Source organism: Diadema setosum, chromosome 3, assembly GCF_964275005.1.
Source record: "Diadema setosum chromosome 3, eeDiaSeto1, whole genome shotgun sequence".
NCBI classification, from domain to species: domain Eukaryota; kingdom Metazoa; phylum Echinodermata; class Echinoidea; order Diadematoida; family Diadematidae; genus Diadema; species Diadema setosum.
Window position 1 is genome coordinate 22,921,122 of NC_092687.1, and position 15,244 is coordinate 22,936,365.

The following is a 15,244-nucleotide window of genomic DNA, read 5'->3' on the forward strand; positions in this document are numbered from 1 at the left end:
ATCATATTTTTCATCACGTATAGATAGATATATATTATATAGCAACAGTATTAAGAGAAAACAGATATACTACGGTTATCATTGGTTATCTCCTCGTGCAACTGATGGTGCTATGACAGTCATTCTGTATATATATATATATATATATATTCTTTTTTTTTTCTATTTACAACATAAAGCACTTCCGATGATGGAATCTATAACAGATTTTCTTTTTCAAGCACAATGCAATCGAGTAATAACAAGGATTGAAATGAAATCCTGACTTTTTTTTTTTTGTCTTTGTACAATTTTCATCTTTTATCTCTCCATTAATTCACATTTCTTTACGGACTGTCATTAAAAACCCAGAGAATCAGTAAATCTTTCAAACATTTTTCACTAATACGATGTGATGATCAAATTCCTTTTTTTTAGTTCATAAGATGAACATCACTCGAGCAGTTGTTAAAAGTATGAAATATCCATTAATATAGATATATTTGTCATTTGTACATACTGTAGATCAATAATGAACATGAGATATTAACATAAAACGAATATCATACTGAAACATTAATCCTCAAAATTGTTATGTTGGTACTTTCTGCTATATCGGTAAGGGCACCTAAGTTTTGATTTGATCTATTGCGTGAGCCCTTTTCCTGATGTGATTGCTAAGGTATGAACAGACAAAAACAATTTTACCATAGAAGTGAAGCTATCAACCCGTTTTTTTTTTAAATCCCTTTCTCTCACCCTCGTGTTTAGTCTATCCACCTTTCCATTTTCTCCTTCTCTCTCTATCTGAATTCACTCCCGCCTCTCTATTGCATTATCAAGAAAGTCAGGGTGTAGATTCAAATTGCATGTCCAGCGATATAGTGCTTCAGTGATTTTTTTTTTTTTCGTTGCCAAACTGTAAAGTAATCTATACATGTGACGAACGCGCACTTAGATTCATCTTTGATATTGGACCAACTCTTTAACATAAAATTTTACAATCACGATAATGACTTTCAGGGCTTTAAAATTTCATCAAAGTCTTTGAAAAATGACAAGAAAAAAGTAACCAAAACGTATCACGTTTATGACGTAAACTCACAATACTACATTTCAACATGGTTTAGATTTCCTTACTTTGTCCAAGTAAGAGGTTAATCTGCGTATTTCTGTTTATTTCCTCTCGTTGATAAGGATCTTGTATGGTGTCAGCAGACGCCCAGAGGCTGTCTTAGGGATGAGGTTGATCAGGCTCTCGCTCTCCTTGCCCGGTACTTTGGAGAAGGTGTAGTTCTGGAGGAACCAGGAGAAGATGAGGAAGAGGTCGGCCTTAGCAACCGCCTCTCCGAGACAGCTACGGCGACCCGCTCCGAACGGCATGAAGCTGGGAGGGTGCTGACGGATGGTTCCTCCCTCGTCTAGGAAGTGCTCTGGCAGCGGGCGAGAAAAAAAAATATTACTAGGAAATTTAAACTGATATGACAACTTGGGTGTTGACATTTCATTTCCAAGCGTCTATCTGTTTGTTTGTTTTTTGTTTCATTTCAATGCTATTGAGAAACACCACAATCAGCCTTAGAGATGTCTTTCAGGGAGTCCGCCTATCAGTTTATGATACATCACAAAAAAGAACATTCACAACGAGAGAGACAACATATTGGCCAAAATGCAAAATGGAACAGAGGTTGATTAAATGTTGTATTGAGAGAAAAAAGGAGGAACATTTTTTTCTTTGAAATATCATAGATCATGTTAATGGACAGAGCAGAAAAAAAAAACTATAATTGTTATATACAGATCTCGATTCAGCTGATTACAACGGAGTTTGGAACATGAAGTGACCAATATTCGACAAAAATCGTTTAACATGGATTTACTTGTGAAACTTATTTAAAGGCTCTCATAGACTTTGGATGCAGCATGCACTATGCTATTTCTCTTGAAATTTGTGTTCGGTTTGTATCTCCGCTCCTTCTGGCGCATTGCGACACATCTTCGGACATATCGACACATCCCGGGACATTTCGAAACATCTCGGCACATTTCGACACGATCATGTTGACACTTGGCTGCATCCATTGGCCAATCACTCCCTAGCACAGTGTCACATGGATAAATGGTGTACACTCATGGGGACTGAAAAATTATATTAAAAGTGGAAAATTTCGCGGTGTTGAAATTTTCGCGCATTTCGCGCAACGAGAAGCTAGCGGGAAAATAAAAACACGCGAATATTTTTGCGTGCCATATGGTCCAGTAGTTGATGTCTTTATTCCATGGAATTAAAAATATGCAGAACTCTTCTTACTCGGCCGAGCGCGAAAAATTAGTCGCGCGAAAATATCCACTTTCACAGAAGAATTTTTTTAATGTTTCCAGAACACTAAAATCTACACGGAGAACATTAAACAGCCCTATTAGTTGGTTCTTAGATGAAATCTTATCCTACAGTCTAAATGGGTCTTTTCGAGGATGACCGAATGACGTTATTACAGGGAGTGCTATGTAGATCCTTTCTGAATAAGATCCCCCGAATAGGAAGCACAGAAAAGACCAGAATATGCCGACGACCAGGTCCTAGGATTGCCTACCTGGCTTGAAGGAGTCTGGGTCATCCCATTCCTGGGGGTCAAAGTGCATCGAATGAATGTTGACAATCACAATGGCTCCTTTGGGGATGACGTAATCACCTGTACCATATAGAGGGATGTGAAAATGGTTACTTCCATGACCATGAGCGCTATAGTCGTCATTACTTATGTCGATGATTGTATGATTTATGGACTATTTTACTCGTATTTGATTTATATGTTTGTTTCCCTTGTTAATAGAAACAATGTGGTCAAAAGCGCTTTATGACTTGTTTTTTTCATATCATTAGTATTCTACTACTACTTCTAATATACTACAACTGCTACTACTACTTCAATCGAGAACCAAATACTAAACCAGTATTTCATGGAAAATCCGAACACAAGTATACATTCGTTTATCAGGCAGAGCCTCTGAGCGGTTGTGGCTCAGTGGAAAAGACCGGAAACTGAAAGTTCGCAATTAATCTGAAAGTTCGCAATTCGAGTCCTCTGTACAAAGCAACTCTCAAGGCCTATATAGGGCAAGGCACATTGTCATCACACCATAAGGTCCTTGGGGAGGAAGTTACTATCGTCGCGGCCGCTGCGTCTGTCCCATCGTTACTTAAGAGACATTTAATTGTTTCCCTTATGGTGACGTCAAAGAACTCCATTCAACTCGATATTGCTGTACACCAGACAGAGTAATTTCACCGTGGAAAAGTCCATGCATCTACTATACAGCCTGTAACTATTCATTGTAGAGTACCTTTGTAAAATGGTTTGAAGCATTTTATCTCGTGATCCTACATGTCTCCTGCCCCAGACAAACATAACTGCACACACACACACACACACACACAGAATGGAGTAATAATTGGAAAAGAGAGATAAGTATAGAACTTGCCTTCATTCGTTCTATTACACAATCATTTTCTGAGCATATGCATTCCCTCATCCCTTTTTCAGTTCCCCTAGCCACTTTTACTATTTTTGTTTGCATACATTTTGAGACTGTATTACCGTGAAAAAAAAAATCACCAGTGTATAGGGACTTACATGTATATACTTGTGATTTTTCATGACGAGAATCCGATCTCAATGGAACCCCCTGTTTCAGAGGCTCAGGTATCCCATACCGTGTTCACAGTGGTGTTCACAGTGGTATCTTACACCGGGTTCACGGTGGCCATGCTCCATTTGCCCGTGAATTGTGCGGCACCGATGCTAAATGTGAACACCGGATATGAACACTCGCTCACAGTATCAATTTTAGGCGTTGTGGTTGGTCTCACATCAACGCCGTCTTAAACTTATCCGGCAGGCTTGACTGAGGAGCTAGTACAGAACACCATCTCGCATCACTCCCGGCTCAAATTAAAGGGCCAATGTGAATATCGTACGAGAAATTCATACATTTTTTTTTTGATTTCAAATCGATTCAGTATGGCATGAAGCCATTCATGTAATGCAAAGATGAATTCAATCATTGCGTAACTGATTCATGAGAAGGAGAGAAAAGATATATCGAAGTACCGAGCGATCGATACTCACGTATCTTGGTATCACACAAGGTCGAATGTGGCAAGGCGACAGGAGCGATCGTGCTGTACCTCATCACCTCATACAAAGTGGCCTCGGTGTACGGCAGCGTCCCGCGGTCCTCGATAGTTGGCACACGATCACGGCCGACCACGGAGTCGATCTCTGCCTGGACTTTCTTCTGAATCCCAGGGTTCTCGGACATCAAGGCAAAAGCCCAGTACAATGTGTCAATGGTAGTCTGCGTTCCAGCTGAGATGCATCCATATAAAATCAAACAAACACAAATATCAAAAAAATATATAATATATACACCCAGCTATCAGTTCGATGAACAATCGCGATGGTTCATTTAACGACACAAGTGACGTCTTCGTGAAAGCGATGCAAATATTTCTCATCAATGTCAGAATCCCGTATGTGTACATACTTGACAAGTTTCTTGGATTTGCGTTACTATAAAGTCCTAGGATTGTTCCTCGCGTATTGTCGCACCTTTATTGTACAAACCAGGTGGGTTGTTAGAACCGATTTTACGGTTCATTAAACATGTGAACGATACAATATAACACGAAAAACCCTACCTGGATTCACAAGACTGTATTATAACAAAAATGAATTCTATTATTGAGGGCACTTTAAGCATCAATTCAACTATACAGAAGGATATAGAATACGCTAAGAGTGTGGTATAACGGATTATCTGAGAAAGACTGTTTGATGGTGAAGTAAGAGCTGAATAGATCTCGGGGCTACCAGAGGGAAGAGGTAGAAAAAGTGTAGACAATAATTAAGTTGACGTGGTCATAAGGTAACGAATAACACTGTCATGTGATCGGTGTGATCTTGTTTAGAAGGGTCTAATTTGACTTCAAAAACTCTTGATGTGTGTCCTTTCCTTCATCGAAATTCGTCATCAGTGACGCATATCATACAAAACTAAGGGGAAAGGAGAATGGAAAACGGAAATGAAAAAGCGTGTGATAAATGAACGTAGTTGGTGACGTCATCTTACTTTGTATAATATTGCAGATTGTACAAAGAGCGAATATCTTGAGATTTAATTAGCTTCAGCTAAAACCCCGGACTTTAATATGGCAAGTGTCGGTACCAAAGAAGACGTCCATTAGAGTCTGTAGAATGTGGACATCGGTCAGTTTATCCGCGTTCTCCCCTTCTCGCTTTGCGTCTTCTTGGGCCTTCAGTAACATGCTGTAGAAATCGCTGATGTTGTCTAGAAAACAGAGACCAATGGAATGAATATCATTTTATCATCTCCAAAAATTTGCATTGCTTCGCGTCTGAAAAACTGCAAGTAATGGTGTTTTAAGTTCATTCTGATTTTGGTAATCTACCATCCAATCCTTACATAACGAAATAATGGTCATGCAGCTAATCTGAAGTTTCGTGAAAAACTGAAAACTGGAGTACTGGTACTTAGTATTGAAAACGTTGTCATCCTGGATTCTTTGAGTGTTACTTTGGTGCAGGGTGCTACTTCAAATGATTAAGATTTTATTAGTCCAGGAAGTAAGATGATAACAGCATAGTGGTTTTTCATGTAATTAACTGCAAACGTTGAAATTACTCCTCAAACAATTTCAATCTGTATTTCCATCTGGCTTTGGTGATTGCTTACCAAAGAAGCAACCTCTACTGAGTCGTGGAGGTGTTTTCGATTATGCACGCAACTACAGCTGGCAAGTTTACAGTGTAAAGTGACACTTAACATATCTTACCGGGGTCGTAGGTTTGCTGTTTGTGTTGCTCCAATTCGACCTTGAGGAACTTTTGGAGCTCACCCGTCAGGTTCTTTACCAATCGGGGCCCGCTGGTAGGGACGTACTTGGCCCAGGAGAAGAAGTCAGCTGCAAGTCCGAGACCGAACTCGGCATTGGCCTCGTCATTCAGTTGCATCCATTCCTTCACGTTAGGGTCATGAAGAGCGTAGCTGAAGATGAATATATATCAGAATATGCTCGTTATATGATAAAATATCATGGTAATTGATGTTTGACAGAGAAAACGTCAATCACATTTACAACGCCGAGATGGGGAGGGGAAAACTGCATGGGAATGTCCTTTTCTCTTGCCTAAACAAAAAGAACTATGTTTCGAAGATCCACTTTCTCTTTGTTCTTTTTTTTTTTTTCAGTGCAGTCGCTCTAACACACAGTGAAAACAAAAACAAAAACACGAAGAATCTTAAAAAGTGAATTACATGAATTAGTACAAGAAGAGGAAAGGAGCTGAAGAAAAAGAAAAACTTCAGTTTGTCATTCCATTTGTTTCCATTTGACTCTTTCTCTTTACTGCTTTCTTTCATTCGTCAATGTTCTCCCTGTAACATAATACACATACATGTGTATACGCATATTTTTACATGAATTAACAAAACCAAAAAATATAAAACAAGAATAATTATGTCGCTGGTATGTCTCCAACAAATCGCATTATTTCCTAATTGGTCTTTCATACAGTAGAATAAGTTACTTCTCTTTAAAAACTTTGATTTAACGTCCCTTTTTAAATTAGGGTTTTTGTTTTTTTTTTTCCCAAAAACAATCTCCTCCCTACAACTCCGTGTACCTTGGTAAGCCCATAAATCTCGTGCCTCACGTGCTCTGGTCATGCTGGTTTTGACCCACCATCTCCTCTCCCTTCTTCCTTTTCCTATCCGCACACACACACACACACATGAACACACACACAGTGACACACACTCATAACAACCAAGTGTGTTTTATACTGAGATATGTGTCGTATGTAATACCTCTTTCCAAAGCACATCTGTGAGAGGACATTGTACATGATCAGAGTAAGGAGGAGTCGAGGGTCGATCGGCTTCCCGTCATTCTCGGCTAGCTCCTTCTCCACCTTCGGGTACACGCTGGAGATCAGTTTTTGCAGGGGCTTTCCTGTTGCAAAATGTCTTGATAAAAGAACAGAAAAGATTAATAGATTTTGAATGATAACATTTACGATAATAATGAAAATAATCTTCATGAAAATTAAATGAAAATAATAATGGAAATGATATGGCCAATGATAATGATTCCTAGTCATACTGCTAAAAGGATGATAATGGAGGTGTGAACATTTACCTACGAAGACATTTGTTTAGATAAACTGAAAAAAAAAAAATCCGGCTGATTTTCAGACTTTTACATTTAAACAACTATAAATTGGTTATACTGGGTATATGGAGTTTCAGAAGTTATAATTGGGATATGGAATACTCAGTAAGATTTTTTTTTCAAAATTTATACCAAATCACAATGAGAAAGGATAATGACATAGCAGCTCCACCATAGGAATGCCTGAGTGGGGGCTCAAGGAAGCAGAGCAAACGATGAAAGCATGCATAGATTCTACATAGCTGACATTGGGCCTTTTCACACGTACCGAATTGCTTAAAGGGCCCCTGAAATCCAAATGCATGTTGATTTGTGTTGATTTATAATACCCTCAACACCACTTTTGCGGTGAAACGAATATCTTGAAACATTCCATATATTTTTAACGATTTTTTCTTCTATTTTTCTTCAGATTACTTGGGAACGCCCACAAAAAATCCTTCCAAACCAACATTCCCCAGATGACCTCATCTGTCAATCATTGCTGAAGTACTGAAATGTTTAACAAAAGACATTGGAATGCACCTTCCCCTCGACCCAGCATAACATGCAGTTCCCTCGCCCTGTCTTTTGTTAGTCACATTAATACCACAGAAACATGCAAAAAAAAAAAAAAAGAAGAAGAAAAAACTCGTCTGGTGGCACTGAATATTCTCCGAGAATTGATAAAGGAACAGGATTATCGATCCTATTCTGACGCATTTGGTTATTTCACCTTGAAATACAGTTAATTTGAGAACAGTTAACGGAAATCGTCTGCTACCTGAGTGCAGTGTGACCTAGTTTCCGATGAAGCTTCCACGTGTCAGAGTAAGTACTGAAAACAATGTCCTTGAATCCATCCGTAAACAGTTCGGCTGTAGTGAAACATAAAAAAATAACGGTGCAGTTTTATTATTGTTGAGTAGAGGAAATCAAAGCGAAAAGTAAGTCATAACTGCACATCTGCTGAAGTCCGATCCTGGTAGCTAACATGACTTCACAACTATATTCATACTCAAAGTTAATGAGAATCGGTCAGTAAACTACCATTATACTTAAACAAAAATAACACACACCATTTCCTTTTTTTCTTCCATTACTTATCCCCTACTCATTTTTAATGATAATTTACGTGTTGAGTGTTTTACGACAAAAGCTGGAGCTATGATAATTGCTTGAATGTCGATAACGATACCATTTACCGCGATTGCTGGTTTTCTCTGAAAAGTTTTATACACAGATTACTTAAAAACAATTTCCCTTTTAACCTTTCTCAGTGAATGGCATAAGTGTACTTTGCCTTCAGGGTTTTCGATGAAAACTGTGGGAAGAGGTCACTTAGATAGAAGATTGTTCAACGAGGGGCACACCCCGAAATGGATAGTACTTGTGATGGCACCGACGCCTATTAACCAGACACTCGAAATTACACAAAGTTTACTTCTTTTATATTTGCGATCAAAAATGTAAACAAAAGAAAGGGGTGATTATGACGGAAGTGTTGTGGAGGGATCCTACACTGACTATACGAAGGGCGTGACGCCAGAATTGCCGCGTGATGGCACAATCGTTTTGTGTCATCACTTAAACAGAAATTCACAAAATAGTGCACGATTTGGAAAATGTCATAAATAGTGACTTCACTTTCCAAATAGTATAACATGGAGTGTCAAACAAGCCAAAATTCTTAAATAGTTGGAAAAAACCCTTATACAGTATTCAAGTGAAGCTCTTTCACCCGATCACTATAGAGGATTAATTTTGATCCAAAATATAATGGAAACTATTTCTTACTTGAGTAGAAATCAGGACGTCCGGCGAACTCCACACCCTGCTTTATCACAGCCTCCTTTATGAGGTCTTTGCTATTTAAGACCACCATCCATCGTTGTCCAATCTTGAGACCAAAGATATCACCGTACTTCTTGGCCCATTTACCGAACACCACCTCTGGGCTGTCAGTCATGTCTGCAATAAAATAATGAGAGATAGAGAAACTACACCGGCTCTAATGAAATTTGACACTCACGGTACGCTGTCCAGATATAATAATAATAATAATAATAATAATGATGATGATGATGATGATGATTTGATTAGATTTGATTTATTTCTGCATTCGATCAAATATAAATTGAATACAAATTTCAAAAGCACAAAGACACAGAATAATAAGTGCAGTGAAATAAAACGATAACAGTATACAAATAAATAAACAAAGGTAATGATGATAATGATAACAATAATAAACCACATTGATATAGCGCATATGACTAAAATACATTGCCTCTATCGACATTGAATGAAGAAATGATTATAGAAATATGGAAAATGACAGAAAGCAGAGGAAACGAGGCAAGAAGAAGAATGACAAAATTCTGACATGCAGTAGGCCTGCAAAACCTGTGGACTCATCGCTCACTAAGTCTTATTAAAAGGAATGAGAACATGATATCATCAAAGGCCTTCTTCGTGTTCGTAGTGTTATCTTTTCTTGGTATCCCAGAAAGTTTGTAATACTGTATAATGTTCTACAATCTGAATAATACCTACCAAGCTATTTGTCTATCTATCTCTCTATCTCTCTATCTGAATCTATCTATATATCTCTCTGCACAAGTGTGTTTATGTGTTGCTTATGTGTACGGTTGGTACATAAAATAGTATTATTTACCTGACAATAATATTGGGTGGTGCGAGAACAGATATTTTATGTAAGAGAGAGAAAGGGAGAGAGAGAGAGAGAGAGAGAGAGAGAAAGAAGCGGTCTTTCTGTTCAAAGAAAGGAAAAAAAGTCAAAAGAGGCGGGCAGAAATAGAAAGGAAAACAACTATAACAAGAAAAATCAAAACAAGTGAAACCCATGCAGACAAAACCACTTGTTCGATCTCACTCACCGTATATACTACCCACAAGGGGAAGGCCCCGCGGTCCGGGTGGGAACCTGCTTGGTCGGCTAACGCTCCATATTGCCATGGAGACCAGAAGGACTCCAAGAGTTGCTGTGATGGTCAAGCCATTGACCTGTCCGAGACTGGACTCCGTTAGGGTTCCTAGGAAGTCGATCATGGTGGTGACTGCAGCTGACGTATTTCACTCTGCTGATCTGTACAGTGTTTAGTGTGTAGAATATTTGCATACAAGATATTTTGAATTATCAACGCACTTAAACACTGTATTGTATAAACGTCTTATACTTCATTCTGATCTGATCTGTACAGTGTATTAGTGTGTAAAATATTCAAGGGCAAGATATCTTTATTATCTGCGCATGTAAACAGATTTCTGTAAACATTTTGATACGTAAATACCATGTCTATCACGATATAAAGACATATTATCAATATTTATGATAAAAATGGAATATTAATATGCTGTATGAAATGGGGAAATAAGAAAGAAATGATTAAAAAAGGCATGCCACCTTCGTGAGAGCTAGATATGGGCGAATCCCTTCACATAATGCAAGTCGTCATGAAGAATGACTTTACAGAATTCCTTACAGAAATTTACTCTTCCTGTTGAATGCAGAGGTACTGTCATTATTGATCGGTTCAGACTTTACGAGTGATGAAACCATAACATTCTATAAGTACCTATACTTGCTGTAGTGCGATTTTAATTGAAATTTAAACGTCACTTAACTAAATTTCGGAGTAATGATAAACTATATAAAGCGAATACCGAGGTTGGCCGTCTTTAATCATGCACCAGCAACCTCGCTGCAGCCTATTCGGGAAGGGTATTAACATTTTGTTACGCTGAGGAGTTACTGGTAAACTTTCTGTAGTAACTCACTTTAGTTACACCTGCGACTCTGCGAGGTAGAAAACAACGTTTCCATATTCTCCTTAGCAGTATCCACTGGCCTTATAATGTGTCTCGCATTGTGAATACGGTACCATTTCCCGTGCCGTAACATGAAGTGTATACAAGACAAAGAAAGATACCAATTGCGAATTCAACTCACCGACTGTTGTGTATCCTGATCAACACTCTGCCTTGCTTCTCCGCTCTCTCTTCTCGATTGGTGTGCACTGTACTCTTTTCTTTATTTGGGGGCACTGTACTGAACAAAGAAAACACGAGGGGGGTTGGGGTTAGGGTTGTTCCAAATATTTTTCGGGTATGCTGGACACTGAGGGATAAAATGTGTCGATTATTCTACGTACTTCTTGTGGCACTAGGCCTACATAACACTATTCTCAGTACCGAGTACACATATGTATATGCCTTGCAGTCCGAGGCTGAATAATTATAGTACTTTTTTTCCTTCTTCTAATCGATAGGGTTGCTCGTGTTTGAGCCCCTCATATCGACCGTGACATATTCCGTGTCTCGGTAGAATGGTGATGTATAGACTCATGAAGGTCTATATCTAACTGATGTACAGATACTATAGAAAAAAGCAGGGGTGTGCATGTGGCCTAGATTTAAAAGGGCCCTGAAATCCAAATGCATGTTGATAAGCGTTGATTTATGATACCCTCAACATCACTTTTGCGGTAAAACAAATATCTAGAAACATTTCATATATTTTTAACGATTTTTTTTTCTTCTATTTTTCTTCAGATTACTTGGGAACGCGCCCACAAAAATCCTTCCAAACCAATCAATATTAATATTCTTGAGATGACCTCATCTGTCAATGTTATCATTGCTGAAGTACTGAAATGTTTAACAAAAGACATTGGAATGCACCTTCCTCTCGACTCAGCATAACTTGCATGTTTCTGTCATATTAATGTGACTAACAAAAGAATTGGCGAGGGAACATGCAAGTTATGCTGAGTCGAGAGGAAGGTGCATTCCAATGTCTTTTGTTAAACATTTCAGTACTTTAGCAATGATTGACAGATGAGGTCATCTCAAGAATATTAATATTGATTGGTTTGGAAGGATTTTTTTTTGTGGGCGTTCCCAAGTAATCTGAAGAAAAATAGAAGAAAAAATCGTTAAAAATATATGGAATGTTTCTAGATATTCGTTTCACCGCAAAAGTGATGTTGAGGGTATCAATAATCAACACAAATCAACGTGCATTTGGATTTCAGGGCCCCTTTAAAGCCATTTGTCAGTGAACTTCATAAAGGGTCTGTGGTTCCCCAAGGTAACCAGAGCGGTCGCGTGGCAATGGAAAAGTTCGTAGGCCTTCTTAGTCTATATGCTGTAAACCTTTTTTTTTTTTTTTTTGTCGTCATTGCAAAAACACATAGGGTAAACTTATTGAATCCAAATTGTGTAATGGCGCGATCCCAATTTGTCCTTAGAGAGATTTGAATAACTGTCCCGCGCCAGCACACGGAGTCGTACATGGAGTTTACCTTGAGCTATATATGACGAAGAAATGAGAAAACCAAAAGAAAGTGAAAAACAGACCAAGGAAATCTTGACCAAGGAGGTCTAGACTAAGAGACACTCTGCGACCTGGAGCAGAAAAAAAAAAAACAAACATCAATAGGTATAATCTTACAGATGACTACCAGCACTCTTGAGCGCTGAGCAGACTTTGTACCCCAACACTGACAATTATTTGTCATGTGACAGTAGGAGAACGATGTAAACAAGTGATAATATTTTCTCTGTGAAAAAGTTCATATGTTCACTTGTTACTGTCGTGTTACGTATTGTATATAGTGTAATATTACTCCTCTGCCTTCTAAATGTGGTAATTGGAGAAAGCCAATTACAGTGCTTCTTCATTAGAGCCTAAATGCCAGAAAGATATAAAAATGATGAATTCTCTTTACGTGTATTTCCTAATATCTTTGTCATATTGTGAAAATAAGACTATAGGCCTACATATAAATCCTCTGCATGGAACAAAATATAAACCACGACAACTTAGTAGGCCTGCCGGAGTTTTGCTTGACAGCGACAGGGTAACGGCCTTGTGAATAGATAAGGCAACTAACAGGTGAAAGAATAGCTGTTTGCCAAGTAACCAGGATAAAACGTGCATACATCTGAATGTTTTGATCGGAGCGAATACGTACTCACCGGTCCTTGCCAACGCCCTGCCCAGAAGAGTAGTGGGGTCCCCGTAGAGCCGCCTTTCTATAGAAGCAGGATTTGCGTCATGCAACAATGGACTAGTGGTTGTCTTAATGCATTTGCAGCACGTACGGCTGAGTGGAAGTTGACACAGACGGATGAAGAAGAATGGATCGTTTAAAGCTCCAGACAAACTAAACAAGTTATCATGAGACACTCGACGTCTCGTGACTCTTCATCATTACATTTTATTCTACGGATTTCACATTTTCTTGTAGAACATTCACATTGTTTGATAACTGTTGTCTAGTTGTAAATTCTTATGGCTAAAATATCCACAACCTTTGAATGATGTACTTGGATGGTTGAATAAATAGAAATTAGATATACAATAACCTATCACTATATTGTTGCTTGATAATGGAACTTCCTATACAATGCAGAAAACACCGTATTCATGTTCAAATTCAAATTCAAAGGTTTTATTTTCACTTCTGAGAACAGAATGTACAAAAGTATAAATTCGACATGCATTTTAAGGAATGACGCATAGGTAGTGAGGAATAACATGTACAGTAAGGGTACTAGGTCTCGCGCAGGGACCTAATGATCGCGCATAGCGTAACTGCGTATAGCAAGCGATATTACGCGTAGGACTAAGCGCAAAATTTGCCGATACGCCCGTGGAATAAACATACCTGACTTACCGCTCAACATGAGAAGGAAGCAGGTAAGAAATTTTGATTTCCAACAAATTTTCCACTAAATTTCCAATTTTTTACCTTGTACAAACCTACCTTCCCTTAAAATCTGCTCTAAGGATGTTGTAGCCTAGACGTGTCGTCTCGCTTGTCTCGTCCGTAGTCGATAGAATTCGTAATTTGTTCGATCGATCGTTTACCACGTGACGTCATCATACACAAGAACAATGTATGCTGCCAGCTACGCTGAAATACTGTTAATAAATGTTGTTTTAAGTCCAATTTTAACACAACGATTATAATATTACAAAGGAATAAATATTTCAGTCTATCGAAGTTAAAGTGTGATTTCAATTTGAATTTGCTTGTGATTTCTTGCGCTAACTTGTGATATATTTGTGACAGGGGAGGGCCATAATGATACTAAAGAAAACAAATTAGATGAGAGTGTGACAAATGGGTGACGAAAATGAGAGGGTGACGAATGGGTAAGCACACACACAAACATACACACACACACACAATATATATATGTTCATATTTTACTTTTTTCCATTTTATATTACGTGTATATTATTGGTTAAAGTGATTAGAAATATTGTAAGAAAACTTTATAAATGAAAATCATTAACGATTATGAAAATATCAATGATAAAAATAATGATAATAAGAATGATAAAATGATGATGGTGGTGGAAGTGATAATAATAATAATGAAAATGATGATGATGATGATTATGATGATCGATGATGGTGGTGGTGATAATAGTAATAATGATAATAATAATAATAATAATAATAATAATAATAATAATAATAACAACAACACATACAATAACAATAACAATAATATACACAAGTTAGGTAAAACTGCTGTTGCTTAACAGGGACAAATTTAATATCAAGTGAAAAAATATTCTACGAAAGCCGGAGCACGTTACAGCTGCAGAGGGGCAGACACTTTCACGCATGAAATTACAGAGGGCAGCTGCGCGATCTTTACATACCCCGAGATATTGAACGCATAAAAAAAAAGTCCGACATACAAACGGCGACAGCGCACTACCCCGTCATCGTATCATCAGGAGATTCTGGGAGATGATTTTTCTGCATTTTCGTGATATTCATTGAGAAATACAGGTACGATTATGGAATAACTTCTATTATAAGAGCATTTCAAATTTTCGTGCGCGATATCTAGACACCTCAACCATACATGTCAGTAGTCATTACAAAGTATATACAAACATATGTATACATTCATACTACCAGGTCCTGTTCATACAATTAAATTCTCCTCAGTGGATTCTTCGATTTTGTGCTTTAGGTGGTG

General features: G+C 38.0%; 1 protein-coding gene across 1 annotated transcript; it reads right to left on the minus strand.

Moving 5' to 3' along the window:
- Positions 1-264: 264 nt before the first annotated feature.
- Positions 265-10,285, minus strand: LOC140226282 (steroid 17-alpha-hydroxylase/17,20 lyase-like). Its single transcript, XM_072306780.1, has 9 exons — positions 10,114-10,285; positions 9,011-9,184; positions 7,998-8,091; positions 6,871-7,029; positions 5,837-6,048; positions 5,209-5,331; positions 4,110-4,349; positions 2,574-2,672; positions 265-1,412 (listed from the first exon to the last, which is right to left on the minus strand). Exons 1-9 carry the CDS (start codon positions 10,283-10,285, stop codon positions 1,156-1,158), a joined length of 1,530 nt encoding a protein of 509 aa, XP_072162881.1. The 3' UTR covers positions 265-1,155.
- Between the last annotated feature and the right edge of the window lie 4,959 nt (positions 10,286-15,244).

Excerpts from the sequence above, each read along its gene's own strand:
- LOC140226282 (XM_072306780.1), bottom strand. The coding sequence starts at position 10,285 with ATGATCGACTTCCTAGGAACCCTAACGGAGTCCAGTCTCGGACAGGTC. Across the intron at positions 4,350-5,208 it reads TCTAATGGACGTCTTCTTTG|CTGGAACGCAGACTACCATT; the intron begins GTACCGACACTT and ends GATGCATCTCAG. Across the intron at positions 1,413-2,573 it reads CCCAGACTCCTTCAAGCCAG|AGCACTTCCTAGACGAGGGA; the intron begins GTAGGCAATCCT and ends GCCCGCTGCCAG.